Genomic DNA, 26565 nt, shown 5'->3' on the forward strand with positions numbered 1-26565 from the left:
TATATATATATATATACATATATATATACATATATATATATATACATGTATATAAAACGTGTGTATATATAGATACTAAACATGTATATATTTGTATATATATATATATATATATATATATTCATATATATACATATATATATATATATATATACATATATATATATATATATCACATATATATACATATATATATATATATATATACATATATATATATACATATATATATATATATATATATATACATTGATATTGATATGATGGTATAAATAAAATACACAGAACTCAGAAACAGGTACTTTAATCCCAACATATGTATACATGCAGAGCCCTCGCATGGGGTGGGTGGGTGTTGGTGGCATATGCCTTGGGGCGGCACATTTGGAGGGGGGGGCATCAATTCTAGTCTAGACATGTGTTAGAATCAACAGAGTATGAAATATTTTTCCCTTATCCTTTCTGCAATAGGGCCATTAAATAAAAAATTCAAAATCTGTTTAATTATTTTGCAAGTCAATAGCTATAATAGGCTGTAAGGAATGGTGGAAATGGGAAGTGGTGATAGGGGGTGGGGGGTGGATGTCACTGAAAACTTTGCACCGGAGTGGCACTTACGCATGTAAGGGCTCTGTACATATGTCTATATATACATGTACACACACACAAATTTTAGACCAAATTAGATATGGCGAGGTAGAGAGATGGGACACCTGGTGGCAGAGCAACAAAAGGAAACATAAACAAGAGCATGGAGACCCCACTAGGTATAAGAAGACAATTAAATGACTACAAAGAAAGGCCATTTTCTGTTGTTGTTTTTTTATGTAAGTGGTAACTTAAGTAGAACTATTAACATGGAGAGGGAAATGAGAGCTTTGATAGAATTTGTCTCTTGGGTCAGGGATCAACATGATGTGTAATACAAAAAGATTAGTGAATTAAAGAAAATGCTGAAACAATTCAGGAAGAGAATGCCCTAAAAAAAAGAACTGGCTGAGGTAAAATGTGAAAATGAGGAATTGAAAAGTAAAGATGATGATGATATGGTTTAATGTCACAAACCTCCCCCCAATCAAAAGGCTAGGACAGTGCCCCTCTCAGAGGTCTTTGCCAGTCCACCATCACTGTACCTCCTTTTTTCAGACATTCTGCATGACATCCATCCAACCCAGGTGCCTTAACTGCTCTCATCATAACAACTGCCTTCACTTCATCCATTTTTCCTCACTCATCATGGTCATTTTCTTAATGCTTCCCACTGCAACTACCTTTCCCTCACTATCTTCCTTCACATTTAGCAACTCCCTAAAATACTCTGCCCATCTTCCTCTTTACCTCCTTTATCTTATGCTTTACTTCTCTTCTAACTGTACCTCTCATATGATTCCCTCATCCTATTTCCTTATGTCCTCCTTGTTCCACACACCATCTTTGCACACCTGACTCCCTCCTTAAACCATCCCCATTCCTCCTCCACTCCTAGTTCTACTCTATTCTTCACTCCCTCCCACTCTCAGTTTCTTGTACTCCTTTTCTTTCTCATTTAAGAAGTTCATTCTAAGCACCTCCCTACCTTCTGTCCTTTTCCTCTTTCTCCATCTATCCTCCACTCTCAACCTTAAAAAAGGAGAAAAAAAAAAAAAAAAAAAAAATCCCCCACATTCTCCCCTTAACTCTTCCTACTATACTCCTGGTTACCACTATATAGTCCATTAATGCTCTGTCTACCACCCTCTCCCATGTGTACTTATGCTTGATTTTCTTCCTAAACACTGTATTTGCTATCATAAACTCTCTTTCTAAACACATCACCATCAACTCTCAACTACAATTTTTTCATGGAATCCACATTTCCCAATCACTGTCTATTGGTTAATTTCCTACCCTAGCATTATGGTCTTCCAATACAGCTACATTGACATTTCTCCCTAGCCCCTCTATGCATTCATTTAAATCTATCCAAAAAGCCTCCCTTTCTTCTACACTCTTCTCACTCCCAATTTCACCTTCATCTACATTAACCTTGAAGAATCCTCCTTCCACTCCATTACACATTTACCTATCTCTTCACTTAGAAGTATAACCACCCCTTCTCTCCATCATCCTCTCTTCACTCCTGAGAACCTCCCAGCTACTCTCCCAAACTCACACTTGCCCCTCCCTCTCAACTCAGTTTCACTCAATGCCAACAAATCCATCTTTCTTCTAACAAACATACTGCCAATCTCTTCCCTTTTACTCTCATCTGTACCACATTCAAGCACATTAAAAGACCCAAACCTTTGGGTACTGGTTGGAAAACTCCTAGACTCTCTTATGCATTTACTTTTTATAGGAATGTCCCCTTTGGGGCTACAGGGAGAAGGATGCCTAGTTCTAATCCCCATCCCATTTTTTGTTGCCTCATATGACTCAAGTAGTTAGAACTTGGTGGGAGTATTCTTTTCCCCCACCACAGGAATAGAGAAAATGGTATCTTCAAGAAAAGGAAACGAAAGGAACAAAGAAAGAGATGAAGAGTGCAGAAAATTAAAAGTGGCTTATGATTTAATTTCAGGATAAATTAAGCTTAATGATTGTCAGAAGCAAAACCAGACATGATGGCAATTGTAGAGACAGAATTATGGGGCCCAGTATCACCTAACAGTGTTGGAAATGGATTATATAATCACTGGCTTAGAAATAAGAGAGGAAAAACAGGGTGGAGTCATGTTCTTGGCTAAGAAATTTTTTAATGTGATGAAGGTTACAAATGGAGAAAACATTGGGGAAATTATTATGGTAAAAGTTAAAGATAAAGACAAGAAAAAGAGAATGCTTATAGTGATCTATGTGTCCCCAAAAATGGCTTCTTTGAGAGATTATTCTAAAATATTAGAAGATATAAGGATTTCATTATACGAGGTGCTGAAAGATGAAGGAAACATGGTACTTATGGGAGATATTGACTGCAAACAAAATCCATTGGGAAGACATACATACATATACCAAGGCTTTTTCCCCCTTACAAGGGAGGTAGACAAAAAGGAAAAGGCATAAAATCATTCCCACCCATTCCATCCCTGAATACACTCCACACCCCTCCACCCTCCCTCTCATCTTAGCATCTCCTGAATGACGGGTCATCCCTGCACCCTGTACACTGCCCTGGGTCAGAAGCAGTGTCGCAAGACAGCACATCCACAGCAAGGCCGCTTCATTAAATCGGCGACCCCCCCTTCTCCGTCCCCCCATTGCATAAAAGGAGAAGACGGGAACAAATCCCTTCGGGCTGCGTCAAATTTTGTTCACACATACTACCTCATCCCCCATCCCCCCCACCCATTCCACCTCATGCATCACATCATCATCCATATACAACCATTCTCCATTCACCCCTGTCTTCTGTCCTCTCCCGTCCTTCCTCAACAGACATTCCCCTCTTCCCCAAAGCCCCCTTCACCCCATCCATCCACCTCATCCTAGGACGTCCCCTCATGTTCACTACCTCCACATCTGCCTTCCATACCTCTTTTACTAGTCTTTCTTCACTCATTCTTTCCATGTGTCCAAACCATCCTAATATTCTTTCATCAACCCTATCTCCCAACCCCCTTACCACCCCTGTTCTTCTCCTCACCTCCTCATTTCTCACTCTATCTAGCCTAGTAACCCCCATCATACTTCTCAGACACCTCATCTCAAACACATTCAAACTCCTTCTCTCTTCCTCTCTTACGTTCCATGTTTCTGCCCCATACAGTGCTACTGGCACAATTACTCCTTCATACAGTCTCCTCTTAGCATCTTTAATACACCAAGGCATTTACTCGCTTCTCTCAATCTACATTCTACCTCCACCATCACTCCACCTTTTCCTGCCACATTTGCACCCAAGTATCTAAAACTATCCACTTCTTCCAGTCGCTCTCCCTTAATGCTCACTTCCAGTCTACTGCCACTTTCACCTTACTTTTACACACATATATCTTTAGCTTTCTTCCATCACATACTCTCCCAAACTCTGTCACCAACTTCCTCAATCCCTTTACTGATCATGCCACAAGTGCAGTGTCGTCCACAAACAACAGCTGGCTCACCTCCCACTTTTCTCTATTTTCTTTAACCATCTCCAATCCCTGACCCACTACCCTTGCATTTACCTCTCGCACTACCCCATCCACGTACAACTTGAACAGCCAGGGTGACATAAAGCATCCCTGACCACTCACTCTCTCCATTTCTAATCCTGTCACAAGCTCTACTACTCTCATAAAAACTCTTGACAGCTCCTAGAGGCTTTCCTCCAATCCCGTATATCTGCATAACCTCCCACAGTGCCTTTCTGTCTACCCTATCGTAAGCCTTTTCCAGATCCATAAAAGGCAAAAAAACATCCTTCTCCTTTCCTATAGCTTTCTCACATATCTGTCTTACCACAAAAATCTGATCTACACAACCTCTACCTGTCCTAAATCCACACTGTTCCTCACCAATTACACCCTCTGTTACTCTCCTAATCCTCTCAACCAAAATCCTCCCATAAACCTTCCCAACTACACTTAACAAGCTAATCCCTCTGAAACTACTACATTCACACTTGTCCCCTTTTCCCTTGTAAAGTGGAACCATACAGGCACTCCTCCAGTCCTCCGGCACTCTACCCTCTCTTCAGCAAACATTAAATAACCTCACCAGCCACTCAACCATCACTGTACCTCCTTTTTCTAGACATTCTGCATGGCATCCATCCACACCAGGTGCCTTACCTGCTTTCATCATCTTAACAACTGCCTTCACTTCATCCTTCCTTATTTCTCCTCCATTTTCCTCACTCATCATGGTCATTTTCTTAGCATTTCCCACTGCAGCTATCTTTCCCTCCCTATCCTCCTTCACATTTAGCAACTCCCTAAAATATTCTCCCCATCTTCCCCTTACTGCCTTCTCTTCCATTATCATCTCTCCATCTGCACCTTTTACCTTTTCTTCTCTACTTGATTTGCCTCCTCTTCCTCTCTTAATTTCTTTCCAAAACATCGTTTTATTACTTTCAAAATTTTCTGTCATACTCTTACCCCATTTCACATCTGCTCTCCTCTTTGCCTCCTTTACCTTTTGTTTTACTTCTCTTTTCTTTTCTTTGTACTTCTCATATGACTCCCTCGTCCTATTTTGTAACCAATCTGTGAAAGCTTGCTTCTTCTCTTCTACAACCTTCTTTGTTTCCTCATCCCACCATTCACTACCCTTCCTTCTGTTTCCACCTGTCCTCCTTGTTCCACACACCATCCTTGCCCACTTTGTGACTCCCTCATTGAACCATCCCCATTCCTCCTCCACATCTACCTCTACTCTCTCCTTCACTCCCTCCCATTCCTCCTTCAGCTTCTTCTTGTACTCCTCCTTTTCCTTTTCATTTAGAGTTCACTCTAAGCACCTCCCTACCTTTTGTCCTTTTCCTCTTTCTCCATCTATCCTCCACTCCCAACTTACCTTCCACCAAAAAATGACCTGATATTCCCCCACCCTCTCCCCTTAGCACATGTACATCCTTAACTCTTCCTATCATAATCCTATTTACCACTACATAATCCATTAATGCTCTATCTACCACCCTTCCATCCACCACCCTCTCCCAAGTGTACTTATGCTTGACTTTCTTCCGAAACACTGTATTTGCTATCATCAACTCTCTTTCTAGACACATTTCCACCATCAACTCTCCACTACAATTCTTTCCTGGAACTCCACATTTCCCAACCACTCCTTCAATTGGACCATTTCCTACCCTAGCATTAAGGTCTCCCAGTACTATTACATTGACATTTCTCCCTAAATCCTCTATGCACTCATTTAAATCTATCCAAAAGGCCTCCCTATCTTCTACACTCTTCTCACTGCCAGGCCCATATGCACTTACAAAGACCCACATCTCCTTTCCCAGTTTCATCTTCATCCACATTATCCTTGAGGAAACCTCCTTCCACTCCACTACACATTTACCTATCTCTTCACTTACTAGAATAGCCACCCCATCCCTCCCTCGCCCTCTCTTCACTCCTGATAACCTCCCACTTACACTCCCAAACTTACACTCACCCTTCCCTTTCAACTTAGTTTCACTCAAAGACAACACATCCATCTTTCTTCTCACAAACATACTACCTATCTCTTCCCTTTTACTCTCATCTGTACCACATCCACGCACATTAAAAGACCCAAACCTTAGGGTGCTGGTCGGAAAATTCCCAGACCCTCTTTTGCCTTCACTTTTTCTTTTAGGAATGTCCCCTGTGGGGCTACAAGGAGAAGGATGCCTAGTCCCATTCCCTGTCCCTTTCTTCTCGCCTCTTAGGATCCAAGTGGAAATACTTGGTGGCAGTATTCTTTTCCCCCACCACAGGGAATTCCCCCACCACAGAAAATGAATACTCAGAGAAATGGTACAGGACAGCAACAAGGGGTTGGGGGACAGCATAATGGAGGGACAGTCGTTGGGAAGAGATGACAGTAAAGGAAAACACAAGATATAGAAATAATGAAGAGCTAAGAAAAATTTTAATGTGATGAAGGTTACAAATGGAGAAAACAGTGGGGAAATGATTATGGTAAAAGTTGAAGATAAAGACAAGAAAAAGAGAATGTTTGTGGTGATCTATGTGTCCCCAAAAATGGCTTCTTTGAGAGAGATTATTCTAAAATATTAGAAGATACAAGGATTTCATTATATGAGGTGCTGAAAGATGAAGGAAACATGTACTTATGGGGGATTTTGACTGCAAAAAAAATCCATTGGGAAGAGATGACAGTAAAGGAAAACACAAGACATAGGAAATCCATTGGGAAGAGATGACAGTAAAGGAAAACACAAGATATAGAAATAATGAAGAACTGACAAGACTGGATATATTATTTTACATCAGAACCTGAAATTATGGATAAAATTGAATATAAGACACCAACTGGGAAGAGTGACCACATATTACATGAACCAGAACTAAAGGAGGAAATATATATGGAGAGAAATGAGCTATACAGAAAAGAGAGTGGTATATAGTAAAAGGATCTTTGTGAAAATTAAGAAAAAAAATTCAAGAAGTGAGTTGGGATAAATTTCATAATAAAAAGATACGAGTGGAAGAAAAATGCAAGATTCTGAAGGAAATCTATAATGAAAGGATGGATAAATATGTACCAAGACAAAAACAGCAAAAGGAATATAAGTGCTGGTTTAACCTCTTCACTCCGGGGCACATCGCACATCTGGCAGCATTAGCTGCCAGGCGTGCGATGTTGCGTCATAATAATAGCATTATAAAAAATAAAGTCACTGCTCAATTGCTCGTTCTCTTTCACCCGTGAATTTTGATAACCATAGAAAATATGATGAAGCCAGTTTAGAGAGAATGAGGGTCACGCAGGTACAACTACAATAAATATAATAAAGACGCCGACGTCAGCATCATCGCGTACCCACTTGCTCCTCATGACGCCTACATAGGCGGCACCGTATGGAAGTGGTTAACAGAAAGTGCAGTGAGGCAAAAATATATATATATATATATATAGCTTGGAAAAGATAGAAAAAAAGAGATGTTTAAATATTATGCTGCTGATGTATTTCACTGCATTATGTCGGTGGTGCTTGTGGAATGCAGTGTATTTACCTAGTTGTATTTTGCGGGAAGGGGAGCTACATTCGTGGTGTCCTGCCTTTGTATCTTGCAGTGTCTAGTTTGCTCTTAAACTCATGAATGGTTTTTGCGCACACTATTTCAGTGTCCAGTTTGTTCCAAGTGTCCACCACTCTATGTGGAAAACTGTTTTTCTTCAGATCTTTTCTGTAGCTGTTTTTTTATTTTCATTCCATGTACTCTTGTGCTTCTCTTGTCCCAGTTTAACAAGTCCTCTCCATCGAGTATTTCTGTGCCCTTCATGATTCTGTAGATGGTCAGTAGGTCACCTCTCTCTCTTCTTTGCTCCACAGTCGGTAACTCCAGTTTAGCCAACCTTTCAAGGGCAGGTGTCATTTTTGTGGCTGCTCTCTGGATTCTTTCTATTTTCTTTATATTCTTTTTGGTACTGGGTGACCACAATGTCGCCACATATTCTAGTCTAGGCCTTATCAGTGTGACCTATATTTTTTTTATCATTTCTTCATCCAAATATATAAAAACCACTTTTATTGATCTTAGCAAGTTGTAGGACTCTCCGACAATTTTTTTTATCTGTCTATCATAGGACAAGTCATTTGAGATGATTACACCCATATCTTTTTTGGATCTCTCCTTCTTTACCTCCTTGGCTCCAATTCTATATTGTCCTGATATTATATTTTGGTTTTTCCAAACTCCATTATGCTACACTTGTTAATATTGAAGTCCACTTCCCATTTCTGACTCCAGTTCCATACCTTATTCAGGTCTTCCTGCAGTGATTCGCAATCCTTTTCAGTTTTTACTTTCCTTAAGGGACTGTAGGGCGCGAAAACACGAAAAATTCTGGAAAATCAACGAATTTTAGGTAAACATTTCAAAAGATTCTCTATGATGGTGGTAACACTTTAGCCAAATATTACAGCTCAATTCCGTTTCTTTTCTTATATATAAAATAAAATAGATAAATTTTTGGCAACCTCTGGCAACCCCATTGCATGAAAAAACATTCTGTATATTGAAATAAAGTCAAAATTTTGATACCCAGTTCTGTTTTGTTTACTATAATTAATATATATGGAGATATCTGGCAACTTGCCCAACACTAATCGTCAATCACCACAAGGATCTCAGTATCTCTTCAAAGCTAAAGGAGAAAGGATGTCGCCCTGTCGCGTATCTGTTAGCCTACCAGTCATGCATGCGATCGTATTATCTTTTATTCTACCAACAGGTATTCAAAAGATTCTCTATGATGGCTGTAACACTTCGACCAAATATTACAGCTCAATTCCGTTTCTGTTCTTATATATAAAATGAAATAGATAAATTATTGGCGACATCTGGCAACCCCATTGCATGAAAAAACATTCTGTATATTGAAATTAAGTCAAATTTTCGATAGCCAGTTCAGTTTTGTTTAAAGTTTTAAACGGAAACGTAAAAAAATAGACAATGTCACGAGTGAGTACGCGGCCGGAGGATTTTAAATGCCGGTGCGCTCCTTTAAACTTTAAATGCCTCTCCTGAAAAGTTTATGTTTTTTATATTTAAATAGCCATATCTCTGTTTCTTTTTGTCCGATTTCATTCATTCTTTCGAATTTGTAAAGAGAAAGAGTAATTCTTTAATTTGATCAGGAAAAAACAAAGGAAACTGTAACTTAATTTTTTTGTTTAATTTATCATAGCAGATTTTCACTGAAGTTTCTACTATTCAAAATAAAAAAATCATAAAAAAGAATAAAAGAGAGTAGGAAAAAATCTAACTCAATGAAGTTGTTTCCAAGACTCTAATCTTTCATTTCCTACACAGTAGGCTGATTACCTATGCCTGTGGATACTTCAATGATTACAGATACTATCATAAAAAAAAGAAAGAAAAAAATTAACTACACGTAATATATACATGTTACTAAAACAATTTAGTATGCAATAATACTCTTTCCGATAGAGTAAGTATACATAAGTTCACCAAAGAAATTGAACAACTTTTATGACACGTTCACCTATAAGCACTTCCCACAGTCCCTTAACACTTTGCCGTTGTCTGCAAAGAAGCTCATGTAACATTTCACATCATCATCCATGTCATTCACATAAACAGCAAACATTATTGGAGCCAATACAGATCCCTGCAGTACTCCACTGATCACCTCTTTCCAACCTGAATATTTTTCTCTGAGCCCAACTCTCATCTTTCTACCAATCAGGAAGTCCTCCATCCATTTTAGTAGATTCCCTCGTATCCCTCCTATATGTTCCAGTTTTTTTTAAATAATTTTTTGTGTGGTACTTTGTCAAAAGTTTTTTGTAAGTCCAGGAAGGCACAATCAGCCCATCCATTCCTTTCTTGTACCATGTCTATTAATTTTGAGTAGAAACATATTGTTTGTGGTACATGATCTTCCTTGTCTGAACCCAAATTGTCTTGAGTTTATTATATTGTTGTCTTCCAGGTGTTTTACCCATCTATTCTTGATGATTTTCTCACAAATTTTGGCTATAGTGCTTGTTGGTGAGACTGGCCTGTAGTTAGTTGGTTCTTCCTTGTTTCCTCCTTTATATATTGGTACAATGTTAGCCTTTTTCCAGTCCAGTGAAAGGCATGTGGTGTTCAGAGTTCTGGCAAAGAATTGTGTCCCTGTCATTTTCATGCAGTGTTCTATGGGGAGGGTTTTGGTTTCAGTATCCAGGTGTTCAAGTGGGGTAGTTTTAGTGCTCCATTCTATAAAAATTTTATACTGTATATTTGTCTTCAAGTAGGGAAGAAAAGGTAAAAGGTACAGATGGAGAGTTGATAATGGAAGAGATGGCAGTGAGGGGAAGATGGGCAGAATATTTTAGGGAGTTGCTGAATGTGAAGGAGGATAGGGAAGGAAAGATAGCTGCAGTGGGAAATACGAAGAAAATGAGAGTGATGAGTGAGGAGAATGGAGGAGAAATAAGGAAGGATGAGGTGAAGGCAGTTGTAAAGATGATGAAAGCAGGTAAGGCACCTGGTCTGGATGGATGTCATGCAGAATGTCTGAAAAAGGGAGGTTCAGTGATGGTGGACTGGTTGGTGAGGTTATTTAATGTTTGCTGGAGAGAGGGTAGAGTACCGGAGGACTGGAGTAGTGCCTGTATAGTTCCTCTTTACGAGGGAAAAGGGGACAAGTGTGAATGTAGTAATTTCAGAGGGATTAGCCTGTTGAGTGTAGTAGGGAAGGCTTATGGGAGAATCTTAATTGAGAGGATTAGGAGAGGAACAGAAGGAGTAATTGGTGAGGAACAGTGTGGATTTAGGACGGGTAGAGGTTGAGTAGATCAGATCTTTGTGGTAAGACAGATATGTGAGAAAGCTATAGGAAAGGGGAAGGATGTTTTTTGGGCTTTTATGGATCTGGAAAAGGCTTATGATAGGGTAGACAGAAAGGTACTGTGGGAGGTTATGCAGATTTATGGGATAGGAGGAAAGCTTTTGGGAGCTGTCAAGAGTTTTTATGTGAGTAGTAGAGCATGTGTTAGGATTAGAAATGGAGAGAGTGAGTGGTTTGAAGTAAAGGTGGGACTTCGTCAAGGATGCGTTATGTCGCCCTGGCTGTTCAACTTATACATGGATGGGGTGGTGCGAGAGGTGAATGCTAGGGTAGTGAGTCAGGGATTGGAGATGGTTAAAGAAAATGGAGAAAAGTGGGAGGTGAGCCAGCTGTTGTTTGCGGACGACACTGCGCTTGTGGCAGGGTCAGAGGAGGGATATAGGAAGCTGGTGGCAGAGTTTGGGAGAGTATGTGATAGAAGAAAGCTAAAGATAAATGTGGGTAAAAGTAAGGTGATGAGATGTACAAGGGGTGAAAGTGGCAGTAGACTGGAAGTGAACATTAAGGGAGAGCGACTGGAGGAAGTGGATAGTTTTAGATACTTGGGTGCAAGTGTAGCAGGAAAAGGTGGAGTGAAGGTGGAGGTAGAATGTAGATTGAGAGAAGCGAGTAAATGCCTTGGTGGTTTAAAGAGTGTAATGAGAAATAGACATTTGGGAATGGATGCGAAGAGGAGACTGTATGAAGGAGTGATTGTGCCAACAGCACTGTATGGGGCAGAAACGTGGAACATAAGAGAAGAAGAGAGAAGGAGTTTGAATGTGTTTGAAATGAGGTGTCTGAGAAGTATGGTGGGGGTTACTAGGCTAGATAGCGTGAGAAATGAGGAGGTGAGGAGGAGAACAGGGGTGAAAAAGGATTTGGGAGATAGGGTTGATGAAAGAATATTAGGATGGTTTGGACACATGGAAAGAATGAGTGAAGAAAGACTAGTAAAAGAGGTATGGAAGGCAGATGTGGAGGGAGTGAACATGAGGGGACGTCCTAGGATGAGGTGGATGGATGGGGTGAAGGGGGCTTTGGGGAAGAGGGGAATGTCTGTTGAGGAAGGAAGGGAGAGGACGGAAGACAGAGGTGAGTGGAGAATGGTTGTATATGGATGATGTTGTGACTGCATGAGGAGGAATGGGCGGGGGGTGGGGGTGGGGTAGTATGTGTAAGTAAATTTTGACGCAGCCCGAAGGGATTTCTCCCCGTCCTCGCCTTATATGCAAAGGGGGACGGAGAGGGGGGGTCGCCGATTAAATGAAGCGGCCTTGCTGTGGATGTACTGTGACTTGCGACACTGCTTCTGACCCAGGGCGGTGGGCAGGTGCAGGGATGACCCGTCATCCAGGAGGTGCTCAGATGAGAGGAAGGGTGGGAGGGGTGTGGAGTGTATTTAGGGATGAAATGGGTGGGAGTGTTTTTGTGCCTTTCCCTTTTTGGCTACCTCCCTTGGAAGGGGGAAAAAGCCTTGGTATATGTATGTATGTATGTATATTTGTCTTGTTGAGTATTGGGAACCATGCTGTGGAAGTATGGTCAAGGGTGGTTCTTCTGAATTGCTTGTAGAAGGCTATTAGTTTCTGTTGTCTAAGGTCAGTGCTTGTGAAGGATTTCAGTAGGTTTGTTTTCTTGTTGATTTTTGCTGTCAGGTCTTTGATATGTGGGCTGAAAGTCATGAGTATCATATGTGAGGCCTAGAATCTTATGGTTCTTTTACAATGCAAGGATTTGGCCAAATACTATTATAATGGCATATGGCCTACTGTACAATTTTGACTCATTTCACAAATCTATGCACTTTGGTAATTAAAGAATGGTAGGAAACCAATACAAATATCTGGGGTCAACCTGTTCTTGTTTTTTGGGTCCCTACAAACACTACAACAAATTACTAAAATCTCTTACCTGTAATTTCTTCAATGTCTATAACATATGGCTCTATGTCCCTTGGATCTCTTTTCTGTTAAAGAAATAAATCCAAATACAGTAAGAAAACAGAATACAAAAAAATATAGCAAAGCAGCTGGTATTTAAGAATTGTTTAGTACACACCACATATTTGGGTAATTCCAGTTACATGACCATGTAAATCATATATACCAGCCAATGACTTGGTGGGGACCATGTACATATATACTGGTTCCCCTCAATATACATTTTTTTTCAACATGAATATACCCATATCAACAGGCCCTTCCCCTCTTATAAGAAGAGTGGCAGTGTCAAAGCATATTCAAAGGATTACAAAGGTGGAGCATGCCAACAGGAGACCTTTTGGTCCATATCTATGTCTGATGCGAAAAAATCATAATAAATGAATAAATAAAAACTATAATAATGTAAATAACAAATAAATATTTGCATAGGTATAGTTAAGTAATAAACAATCATGTAAATAGCAAATAATTATAAATTGACATATAACTAATAATAAATAATAATCAAACAGACAAATGATAACAAAACAAAAACAAATATAAAATTAATTATAATCATTACAGCATCTTGCTTAGGTGTTTATCTAAATGATTCTTAAAGCTTCAAACTGAACTACATTGCACTGCCTCTGCAGGAAGTTTATTCCATTCATTAATACACGGTTGGCAAAGTTGTTTCTACCCACTTCCAAAATTAATCTATTTCTGGACAGTTTGAGACCATTGTTTCTTGTCTGATTCTCATTCAGGGTGAAAATTCTGTCACTTTTGATGTTGTCAATTCCCTTTAGAATTTTAAAGACCTGTATCAAGTCACCTCTGAGTCTACACTTTTTTAGTCAATTTTTGCATGATTTATTTTTGATATTTGGAATCAGTTTTCTGGCTTGCTGTTGTATTTTTTCCAGTCTGTCAATGTCTTTAATGAGATTCGGTGATCATACGGAAACAGCATATTCCAAATGTGGACGAACTAAAGATTTATATAGCTTGTTAATGAGTGATGGACTTTTGAAGTCCACGCAATCGGCCCTAGAATCTTATTTGCTTTCTCAGAGGCTGAAATACACTGCTTGGATGATTTGAGATTGTTATTGATAATTACGCCAAGATCTTTTTCACTATTCACTTTTGTTAACAAATTTCCAAATAACTTGTAATCGTACTTACTGTTATTTTTACCTATGCATTTACTTGTTAAATTTCATTAGCCACTTTTCAGACCATTGCTGTAATTTATCTAAATCTTCTTGAATATCTAATTGGTTTAAGTGATCATTTGCCATTCCGCACAGTTTTGTATCATCAGCAAATTTGGAAACAGTAGATTTTAGTCCATGGTCTATATCATTTATATATACTATGAGTAGAAGTGACCCAAGAACAGAACCCTGAGGAACTCCACTTGTATAATTTTTCCATCCAGAAGTTTTTCCATTTAAAACAACTCTCTGTTTTCGATCATTCAACCAATTACTAGTCCAACTTAACCTCTTCCATACGGTGCTGCCTACATAGGCGGCATGAGGAGCAAGTGGATACGCGAGGCTGCCATATCGGCATCTTGATTATATTTATTGTAGTTGTCGCTCCATAACTGACATACTCTCTAAATTGGCTTCATCACATTTTCTATGGTTATCAAAATTCACGGATGAAAGAGAACAATCGATATATGCGGTGACTATTTTTTATGATGTGAGTATTATGACGCAACATCGTACGTCTGGCAGCTAATGCTGCCCACGAGATTTTTGGCCCAGAGTGAAGTGGTTAATAGGCTACCACTTATTCCATGTGAAGCTAATTTAGTAAGTAGTCTTTCGTGGGGGACGGTATAAAAAAAATTTGCATAGTCTAGATATATTAAATCTATATTGTTTCTTTTATTCTTACCCCATATCCATCCCACACACATCCAAACTAAAATTTCTTGTCCCTTCCTTCTTAGCTTCTTATAGAGGAAGGTTCATCCTATCCTCAACCAACTCCTTGAGTTACAGGCAATACAGCAACATACACCACCTCCTGAGAGCTAAAGCTGCTTTTCCCCCTCTGCTTCATTATATGGTGAGCTTCCTCCTTATCCACTCATAAATTTATTGGACTGACAAGAAATCCCTTCCAGCCACAACAATTCTTCATCCACTGACTACTACTCTCCACTCACACCTATCTCTTCTCTTCTTTCTTTCTTGCTTAACACACATTCCTCTTACATCCAATGTTCCTATCACCCCATCCATCCATCTCATTCTTGGTCTTCCTCTCAAATTTGCTACACCCACCTCTGCCTTCCACAGTCTTTTTTGCTAGTCTGTCTTTATTCATTCTTTCTATATGTCCTAACTATCCCAGTATTCTTTGATCAACCTTATTTGCCAGCTCTTTCCATCCAAGCTCTCACTCTATCCATCCTCATAATTCCCACCAACCTTCTTACACTTCATCTCAAACACATTTGGGCTGCTCCTTTCTGCATCCTTTTATTCTAAGCCTCTGCTCCATTCAGTCATAGGCACAATCACTCCCTCTTAAAGTCTTCTTTTAGCATTCATTTCCAAATATTTATTCATCATGATATTTTTCAATCCCCACCAAAAACATTCTCTTACTATAAAATTTGCTTCCACCCCTACTCCACTCCCTGCTAAATATGATCATGAATACTCAAAAGCTCTGTAATTTCTCTAGCCTCTCACCTTACCCCGAGCTTATTGCAATTCCTTCCCAAAGAACATCCTATCACCTTAAGTCCACCCATGTTTACTTTCAGCTTCTCTCACATACCCCCCAAAACTCTGCAATCAACTACATCTCTCCTCCAACTCAGCAAAAGGCACAGTGCCATCTGCAAATAACATCTGAGTCACTTCCCACTCTCACTTACCAGCTTCAAAGCCGTCCACCACTATCTTGTATACCTACCACACTACCCCATCTATATACACATTGAACAAGTATGGTGATATTACACAACTCTGGTGTAGCCCCACCTTCACCTCAAACCATTCAATCTAGTTACTCCCCACAAACTACTACTCATGTGAAAATTTTTTACTCCCTTACCCAAATCCCATAGATCCATAATACATCCCATAACACCTGTCATATGATTTCTCCAATACACACATACATACATACATACATATACCAAGGCTTTTTCCCCCTTACAAGGGAGGTAGACAAAAAGGAAAGGGAATAAAATCATTCCCACCCATTCCATCCCTGAATACACTCTACACCCCTCCACCCTCCCTCTCATCTTAGCACCTCCTGGATGACGGATTATCCCTGCACCTTGTCCACTGCTCTGGGTCAGAAGCAGTGTCGCAAGACAGCACATCCACAGCAAAGCCGCTTCATTAAATCGGCGACATCTCCTCTCCATCCCCCCATGCATAAAAAAGAAGACGGGGAGAAATCCCTTCGGGCTGCGTCAAATTTTGTTCACACGTACTACCTCACCCCCCATCCCCCCGCCCATTCCACCTCATGCATCACAACATCATCCATATACAACCAATCTCCATTCACCCCTGTCTTCTGTCCTCTCCCGTCCTTCCTCAACAGACATTCCCCTCTTCCCTAAAGCCCCCTTCACCCCATCCATCCACCTCATCCTAGGACGTCCCTACATGTTCACTCCCCTCACATCTGCCTTCCATACCTCTTTTACTAGTCTTTCTTCACTCATTCTTTCCATGTGTCCAAACCATTCTAATACTCTTTCATCAACCCTATCTCCCAACCCCCTTTCCACCCCTGTTCTCCTCCTCACCTCCTCATTTCTCACTCTATCCAGCCTAGTAACCCCCATCATACTTCTCAGACACCTCATCTCAAACACATTCAAACTCCTTCTCTCTTCCTCTCTTATGTTCCATGTTTCTGCCCCATACAGTGCTGTTGGCACAATCACTCCTTCATACACTCTCCTCTTAGCATCCATTCCCAAATGTCTATCCCCCATTACACTTTTTAATCCACCAAGGCACTTACTCACTTCTCTCAATCTACATTCTACCTCCACTTTCACTCCACCTTTTCCTGCCACATTTGCACCCAAGTATCTAAAACTATCCACTTCCTCCAGCCGCTCTCCCTTAATGCTCACTTCCAGACTACTGCCACTTTCACCCCTTGTACATCTCATCACCTTACTTTTACCCACATTTACCTTCAGCTTTCTTCTATCACACACTCTCCCGAACTCTTTCACCAACTTCCTCAATCCCTCCTCTGATCATGCCACAAGCATAGAGTCGTCCGCAAGCAACAGCTGGCTCACCTTCCACTTTCCTCCATTTTCTTTAACCATCTCCAATCCCTGACCCACTACCCTTGCATTTACCTCTCGCACTACCCCATCCATGTATAACTTGAACAGCCAGGGCGACATAAAGCATCCTTGACGAAGTCCCACCTTTACCTCGAACCACTCACTCTCTCCATTTCTAATCCTGACACAAGCTCTACTACTCTCATAAAAAATCTTGACAGCTCCTAGAAACTTTCCTCCTATCCCGTATATCCGCAAAACCTCCCACAGTGCCTTTCTGTCTACCGTCGTAAGCCTTTTCCAGGTCCATGAAGGCCCAAAAAACATCCTTACCCTTTCCTATAGCTTTCACACATATCTGTCTTACCACAAAAATCTGATCTACACAACCTCTACCTGTCCTAATTCCACACTGTTCCTCACCAATTACTCCCTCTGTTCCTCTCCTAATCCTCTCAACCAAAATCCTCCCATAAGCCTTCCCAACTACACTTAGCTAATCCCTCTGAAACTACTACATGCACACTTGTCCCCTTTTCCCTTGTAAAGTGGAACTATACAGGCACTCCTCCAGTCCTCCAGCACTCTACCCTCTCTTCAGCAAACATTAAATAACCTCACCAGCCAGTCCACCATCACTGTACCTCCTTTTTTTAGACATTCTCCATGGCATCCATCCACACCAGGTGCCTTACCTGCTTTCATCATCTTAACAACTGCCTTCACTTCATCCTTCCTTATTTCTCCTCCATTTTCCTCACTCATCACGGTCATTTTCTTCGCATTTCCCACTGCAGCTATCTTTCCCTCCCTATCCTCCTTCACATTTAGCAACTCCCTAAAACATTCTGCCCATCTTCCCCTTACTGCCTTCTCTTCCATTATCATCTCTCCATCTGCACCTTTTACCTTTTCTTCTCTACTTGATTCGCCTCCTCTTCCTCTCTTAATTTCTTTCCAAAACATCTTTTTATTACTTTCAAAATTTTCTGTCATACTCTTACCCCATTACACATCTGCTCTCCTCTTTGCCTCCTTTACCTTTTGCTTTACTTCTCTTTTCTTTTCTTTGTACCTCTCATATGACTCCCTCGTCCTATTTTGTAAACAATCTGTGAAAGCTCGCTTCTTCTCTTCTACAACCTTCTTTGTTTCCTCATCCCACCATTCACTACCCTTTCTTCTATTTCCTCCTGTCCTTCTTGTTCCACACCCCATCTTTGCACACTTACATACATATATATGTGTGTGTGTATATACAGTGCTCGACAAAATTCGCGCCTGCTTAGGCCAGACCGGGCGCAAACCATGGCAAAAAAATTATGGTCATTTTGATGGTGAAACAAAGATGTCAGAACTCGCGCCTGCCTGTATGACGTCACTGCATCCAAGGACGATGCGACCAGGGAAGCTGGAGCGCGTCAGTTGCCTCAGGGCATTCGTGGAGGTAGGGTGTGTGTGGCGTTGTGCTCGTGAGGGGGCCAAGTTTTGTGTCGCATTTTTTTTACCTTTTTTCCCTTTTCAGTGTAAATATGGCTCCGACCAACCATTTAAGCAATGAACAGATTGCACAGGTGCTGGTATTGAAAGATGCAGGCCATGGAACGAAAGAAATAAGTGACTTGATGAACATAAACCCTTCCACAGTTCGCAGGTGGATAAGGCGTCGATGCCAAGAAAACAGTGGTGCAGACCCAGTGCCTAGAAAACACACTGGCAGGCCTAGGAAAATTTCCCATAGGGCTACTAATGGCCCTATGGTGAAGGGCTACTAATGGCCCTATGGGAAGTTTTCCTAGGCCTGCCAGTGTGTTTTCTAGGCACTGGGTCTGCACCACTGTTTTCTTGGCGTCGACGCCTTATCCACCTGCGCACTGTGGAAGAGTTTATGTTCATCAAGTCACTTATTTCTTTCGTTCCATGGCCTGCATCTTTCAATACCAGCACCTGTGCAATCTGTTCATTGCTTAAATGGTTGGTCGGAGCCATATTTACACTGAAAAGGGAAAAAAGGTAAAAAAATGCGACACAAAACTTGGCCCCCTCACGAGCACAACGCCACTCACACCCTACCTCCACGAATGCCCTGAGGCAACTGACGCGCTCCAGCTTCCCTGGTCGCATCGTCCTTGGATGCAGTGACGTCATACAGGCAGGCGCGAGTTCTGACATCTTTGTTTCACCATCAAAATGACCATCATTTTTTCGCCATAGTTTGCGCCCGGTCCTGCCTAAGCAGGCGCGAATTTTGTCGAGCACTGTATACCTGTCTGGGGTATTGGCTGCATGTTATTGTGGCACAGTAGCATGCACTTGATATTTTAGGGTCTATATGGGGCGCCCCTACAGACCAGAGCCACACATCATTTTGTCTGTGATAGAGGAAAACTCTGTTCATAGAGAAATGATGACACTTTTATACTACGACTGTCCCTCCATTATGCTGTCCCCCAACACTTTGTTACTGTCCTGTACAATTTCTCTGAATATTCATTTCCTTTTTCGCCTACCTTCCCTGTGGTGGGGGGAAATAATACTGCCACCAAGTATTTCCACTTGGATTGTAAGAGGCGAGAAGAAAGGGATGGGGATTGGGACTAGGCATCCTTCTTGTAGCCCAACCGGGGACATTCCTAAAAAAAGTAAAGGCATAAGAGGGTCTAGGATTTTTCTGACCAGCACCCTAAGGTTTGGGTCTTTTAATGTGCATGGATGTGGTACAGATGAGAGTAAAAGGGAAGAGATAGGTAGTATGTTTGTCCCCCAACCACTTGTTACTGTCCTGTACAATTTCTCTGAATATTCATTTCCTTTTTTGCCTACCTTCCCTGTGGTGGGGGGAAAAGAATACTGCCACCTAGTATTTCCACCTGGATCCTAAGAGGCGAGAAGAAAAAGACAGGGATTGGGACTAGGCATCCTTCTTGTAGCCCTACAGGGAACATTCCTAAAAAAAGTAAAGGCATAAGAGGGTCTAGGAGTTTTACGACCAGTACCCTAAGGTTTGGGTCTTTTAATGTGCGTGGATGTGGTACAGATGAGAGTAAAAGGGAAGAGATAGGTAGTATGTTTGTGAGAAGATGGATGTGTTGGCTTTGAGTGAAACTAAGTTGAAAGGGAAGGGCGAGTGTAAGTTTGGGAGTGTAAGTGGGAGGTTATCAGAAGTGAAGAGAGGGCGAGGGAGGGAGGGGGTAGCTATTCTAGTAAGTGAAGAGATAGGTAAACGGGTAGTGAAATGGAAGGAGGTTTCCTCAAGGATAATGTGGATGAAGGTGAAACTGGGAAAGGAGATGTGGATTTTTGTAAGTGCTTATGGGCCTGGCAGTGAGAAGAGTGTAGAAGAAAGGGAGGCTTTTTGGGTAGATTTAAATGAGTGCATAGAGGATTTAGGGAGAAATGTCAATGTAATAGTACTGGGAGACCTAAATGCTAGGGTAGGAAATGATCCAATTGAAGTGGTTGGGAAATGTGGAGTTCCAGGAAAGAATTGTAGTGGAGAGTTGATGGAGGAAATATGTCTAGCAAGAGAGTTAATGATAGCAAATACAGTGTTTAAGAAGAAAGTCAAGCATAAGTACACTTGGGAGAGGGTGGTGGATGGAAGGGTGGTAGATAGAGCATTAATGGATTATGTAGTGGTAAATAGGATTATGATAGGAAGAGTTAAGGATGTACATATGCTAAGGGGAGAGGGTGGGGGAATATCAGGTCATTTTTTGGTGGAAGGTAAGTTGAGAGTGGAGGATAGATGGAGAAAGAGGAAAGGGACAAAAGGTAGGGAGGTGCTTAGAGTGAACTCTTTAAATGAAAAGGAGGAGTACAAGAAGCTGAAGGAGTGGGAGGGAGTGAAGGATAGAGTAGAGCTAGGTGTGGAGGAGGAATGGGGATGGTTCAAGGAGGGAGTCACAAAGTGTGCAAAGATGGTGTGTGGAACAAGAAGGATGGGAGGAAATAGAAGGAAGGGTAGTGAATGGTGGGATGAGGAAACGAAGAAGGTTGTAGAAGAGAAGAAGCGAGCTTTCACAGATTGGTTACAAAATAGGTCGAGGGAGTCATATGAGAGGTACAAAGAAAAGAAAAGAGAGGTAAAGCAAAAGGTAAAGGAGGTAAAGAGGAGAGCAGATGTGAAATGGGGTAAGAGTATGACAAAAAAAATTGAAAGTAATAAAAACATGTTTTGGAAAGAAATTAAGAGAGGAAGAGGAGGCGAATCAAGTAGAGAAGAAAAGGTAAAAGGTGCAGATGGAGAGATGATAATGGAAGAGAAGGAAGTAAGGGGAAGATGGGCAGAATATTTTAGGGAGTTGCTAAATGTGAAGGAGGATAGGGAGGGAAAGATAGCTGCAGTGGGAAATGCTAAGAAAATGAGAGTGATGAGTGAGGAAAATGGAGAAGAAATAAGGAAGGATGAAGTGAAGGCAGTTGTTAAGATGATGAAAGCAGGTAAGGCACCTGGTCTGGATGGATGCCATGGAGAATGTCTAAAAAAAAGGAGGTACAGTGATGGTGGACTGGCTGGTGAGGTTATTTAATGTTTGCTGGAGAGAGGGTAGAGTGCTGGAGGACTGGAGGAGTGCCTGTATAGTTCCACTTTACAAGGGAAAAGGGGACAAGTGTGAATGTAGTATTTTCAGAGGGATTAACTTGTTAACCACTTCTATACGGTGAGGCCTACGTAGGCGGCATGAGGAGCAAGTGGGTACTAGATGATGCTGACGTCACTATCTTGATTATATTTATTGTAGTCCTACCTACGTAACCTTCATTCTCTCTAAACTGGCTTCATCATATTTTCTATGGTTATCAAAATACATGGGTGAAAGAAAACGAACGATTGAGCACTGACTTTATTTTTTAAAATGTGATTATTATGACGCATCATCCCACGTCGGGCAGCTAATGCTGTCAGATGCGATGTGCCCCGGAGTGAAGGGGCTAAGTGTAGTTGGGAAGGCTTAAGGGAGGATCTTGATTGAGAGGATTAGGAGAGGAACAGAGGGAGTAATTGGTGAGGAGCAGTGTGGATTTAGGACGGGTAGAGGTTGTGTAGATCAGATTTTTGTGGTATGACAGATATGTGAGAAAGCTATAGGAAAGAGGAAGGATATTTTTGGGGCTTTTATGGATCTGGAAAAGGCCTACGACACGGTAGACAGAAAGTCACTGTGGGAGGTTTTGCGGATATACGGGATAGGAGGAAAGCTTCTAGGAGCTGTCAAGAGTTTTTATGAGGGTAGTAGAGCTTCTCCTTATATCTGTAGACAAGAAAATGTCTACAAATATAAGGAGAACAGTTAAAACATTTATATGGTCAACACTATTATATGGTTCAGAAGCGTGGACAATCAGCAAAAAAATTGCAGGAAAACTTAGAAGCAGCAGAAATGTGGATATGGAGAAAAGTATTAAGAGTACCATGGACAGCGAAGAAAACAAATGAAGAAGTATTGAGAGAAATGGAGACAGATAGGGAATTGATGACAACAATAAGGAAAAGACAGTTGCGATTCTTAGGACATATAATGCGGAGGGAAGGGTTGGAAGAGGTGGTGATGATGGGAATGATGGCAGCAGAGGAAGAAGTATATGGATGGGCTGATGAGGGCAACGGGAAAACAAGTCAAGCCAGCACAGATGCTACAAGTAACAAGAGACCGTGAACGGTGGCGCTCCATGGTTGCCGAAGTCCAAGAGGATATGGTACGATGGTAAGGTAAGGTAAGTAAGAGCTTGTGTCAGGATTAGAAATGGAGTGAGTGAGTGGTTCGAGGTAAAGGTGGGACTTGTCAGGGATGTGGTATGTCACCCTGGCTGTTCAACATATACATGGATGGGGTATTGCGAGAGGTAAATGCAAGGGTGGTGGGTCAGGGATTGGAGATGGTAAAAGAAAATGGAGCAAAGTGGGAGGTGAGCCAGCTGTTGTTTGCAGACGACACTGCGCTTGTGGCAGGATCGGAGGAGGAATTGTGGAAGTTGGTGAAAGAGTTTGGGAGAGTGTGTGATAAGAAAGCTGAAGATAAATGGGGGTAAAAGGTGATGAGATGTGTTTGAGATGAGGTGTCTGAGAAGTATGATAGGGTTACTAGGCTAGATAGAGTGAGAAATGAAGAGGTGAGGAGGAAAACGGGTGGAAAGGGAGTTGGGAGATAGGGTTGATGAAAGAGTATTAGGATGGTTTGGACACATGGAAAGAATGAGTGAAGAAAGACTAGTAAAAGAGATATGGAAGGCAGATGTGGGGGGAGTGAACATGAAGGGACGTCCTAGGATGAGGTGGATGGATGGGGTGAAGGGGGCTTTGGGGAAGGGGGGAATGTCTGTTGAGGAAGGACAGGAGAGGACAGAAGACAGGGGTGAATGGAGAATGGTTGTATATGGATGATGTTGTGATGCATGAGGTGGAATGGGTGGGGGGATTTCTCCCCGTCTTCTCCTTTTATGCATGGGGGGATGGAGAGGAGGGGTCGCCAATTTAATGAAGCGGCCTTGCTGTGGATGTGCTGTGTCTTGCAACACTGCTTCTGACCCAGGGCAGTGGACAAGGTGCAGGGATGATCCGTCATCCAGGAGGTGCTAAGATGGGAGGGAGGGTGGAAGGGTGTGGAGTGTATTCAGGGATGGAATGGGTGGGAGTGATTTAATGCCTTTTCCTTTTTGGCTAACTCCCTTGTAAGGGGGAAAAATCCTTGGTATATGTATGTATGTATGTATGTGTGTGTATATATATATATATATATATATATATATGTGTATATATATATGTGTATATATATATATATATATATATAAATATATATATATATATATGCTAATAAGAACACGGGTATGTGTGTTCACTTGTGCAAAGTAGACCACTTGGATAAAAGAAACTAACGAAACAGAGCTCTTTCGTACATTACATCTTCAGTAATTTTTGCACTGAAGATGTAATATACGAAAGCGCTCTGCTTCGTTAGTTTCTTTTTCCAAGTGGTCTACTTTGCATATATATATATATATATATATATATATACCAAAGGCTTCTTCCCCTTACATGGGAGGTCGCCAAAAAAAAAAAAAAAACAAAGGCATAAAAATCATTTCCACCCATTCCATCCCCAATACACTCCACTCCCCTCCCTCTTATCTTGGCACCTCCTGGATGACAGGTCATCCCTGTATCTTGTCCACAGCATTGGGTCAGATGCAGTGTTGCAAGACACAGCATATCCACAGCAAGGCTGCTTCATTAAATTGGTGACCCCCCTCTCCGTCCCCTCATGCAGAAAAGTAGAAGACGGGGAGAAATCCCTTCGGGCTGCGTCAAATTTTTCTCACAGATATACCTCACCCCCCATCCCCCCACCCATTCCACCTCATGCATCACATCATCCATATACAACCATTTTCCATTCACCCCTGTATTCTGTCCTCTTCCGTCTTTCCTCAACAGACATTCCCCTCTTCCCCAAAGCCCCATTCATCCCATCCATCCATTTCATCCTAGGTCGCCCCCTCATGTTCACTCCCTCCACATCTGCCTTCCATACCTCTTTTACTAGTCTTTCTTCACTCATTCTTTACATGTGTCCAAACCATCCCAATACTCTTTCATCCACCCTACCTCCCAACTCCCTTACCACCCCCGTTCTCATCCTCACCTCCTCATTTCTCACTCTATCCAGCCTAGTAACCCCCATCATACTTCTCAGACACCTCATCTCAAACACATTCAAACTCCTTCTCTCTTCCACTCTTATGTTCCATTTTTCTGCCCCATACAGTGCTGTTGGCACAATCACTCCTTCATACAATCTCCTCTTAGCATCCATTCCAAAATATCTATTTCTCATTATACTTTTTAATCCAAGGCATTTACTCGCTTCTCTCAATCTACATTCTACCTCAACCTCCACTCCACCCTTTCCTGCCACATTCGCACCCAAGTATCTAAAGCTATCCACTTCCTCCAGCTCACCCTTAATATTCACTTCCAGTCTGCTGCCACTTTCACCCCTTGTACATCTCATCACCTTACTTTTACCCACATTTATCTTCAACTTCCTTCTTTCACACACTCTCCCAAACTCTGTCACCAACTTCCTCAATCCCTTCTCTGATCCTGCTACAAGTGCAGTGTCGTCTGCAAACAACAGCTGGCTCACCTCCCACTTTTCTCCATTTTCTTTAACCATCTCCAATCCCTGACCCACCACCCTTGCATTTACCTCTCACACCACCCTATCCATATATAAGTTGAACAGCCAGGGTGACATAACACATCCCTGACAAAGTCCCACCTTTACCTCGAACCACTCACTCTCTCCATTTCTAATCCTGACACATGTTCTACTACTCTCATAAAAAGCCCTGGCAGCTCCTAAAAGCTTTCCTCCTATCCTGTGTGTCTGCAAAACCTCCCATGGTGTCTTCCTATCTACCCTGTCATAAGCCTTTTCCTGATCCATAAAAGCCCAAAATACATGCTTACCTTTTCCTATAGCTTTCTCACATACCTGTCTTACCACAAAGATCTGATCTACACAACCTCTACCTGTCCTAAATCCACACTGTTCCTCGCCAATTACTCCCTCTGTTACTCTCCTAATTTTCTCAATCAAGATCTTCCTATAACCCTTCCCAACTACACTTAACAAGCTAATCCCTCTGAAACTACTACATTCACACTTGTCCTCTTTTCCCTTGTAAAGTGGAACTATACAGGCACTCCTCCAGTCATCTAGCACTCTACCCTCTCTCCAACAAGCATTAAATAACCTCACCAGCCACTCCACCATCACTGTACCTCCTTTTTTTAGACATCCTGCATGGCATCCATCCAGACCAGGTGCCTTACCTGCTTTCATCATCTTAACAACTGCCTTCACTTCATCCTTTCTTATTTCTCCTCCATTTTCCTCACTCATCACGGTTATTTTCTTAACACTTCTCACTGCAACTATCTTTCCCTCCCTATCCTCCTTAACATTTAGTAGCTCCCAAAAATACTCTGCCCATCTTCCTCTTACTGTCTTCTCTTCCATTATCATCTCACCATCTGCACATTTTACCTTTTCTTCTCTACTTGATTTGCCTCTTCTTCCTCTCTTAATTTCTTTCCAAAACATCTTTTTATTACTTTCAAAATTTTCTGTCATACTCTTACCCCTTTTCATATCTGCTCTCCTCTTTGCCTCCTTTACCTTGTGCTTTACTTCTCTTCTCTTCTCTTTATATCTCTCATATGACTCCCTCATCCTATTTTGTAACCAGTCTGTGAATGCTTGCTTCTTCTCTTCTATGACCCTCTTTGTTTCCTCATCGCACCACTCACTACCCCTCCTTCTATTTCCTCCCATCCTTCTTGTTCCCACT

The 26565-nt window shown here is 41.5% G+C and overlaps 1 protein-coding gene across 1 annotated transcript in view; it reads right to left on the reverse strand.

The window, feature by feature from the left end:
- The window catches only part of LOC143023739 (uncharacterized), a gene marked incomplete at both ends in the record, with an annotated part of 123354 nt that overhangs the window by 40046 nt on the left and 56743 nt on the right, over positions 1 to 26565 (reverse strand). The window contains 1 exon segment of the mRNA XM_076182342.1: positions 12895 to 12949. Within this exon segment, the coding sequence (XP_076038457.1) occupies positions 12895 to 12949 (55 nt within the window).

The sequence above is a fragment of the Oratosquilla oratoria genome, unplaced genomic scaffold (genome assembly GCF_046742065.1).
Source record: "Oratosquilla oratoria isolate Oo_2021 unplaced genomic scaffold, ASM4674206v1 SCAFFOLD57, whole genome shotgun sequence".
NCBI classification, from domain to species: Eukaryota; Metazoa; Arthropoda; class Malacostraca; order Stomatopoda; family Squillidae; genus Oratosquilla; species Oratosquilla oratoria.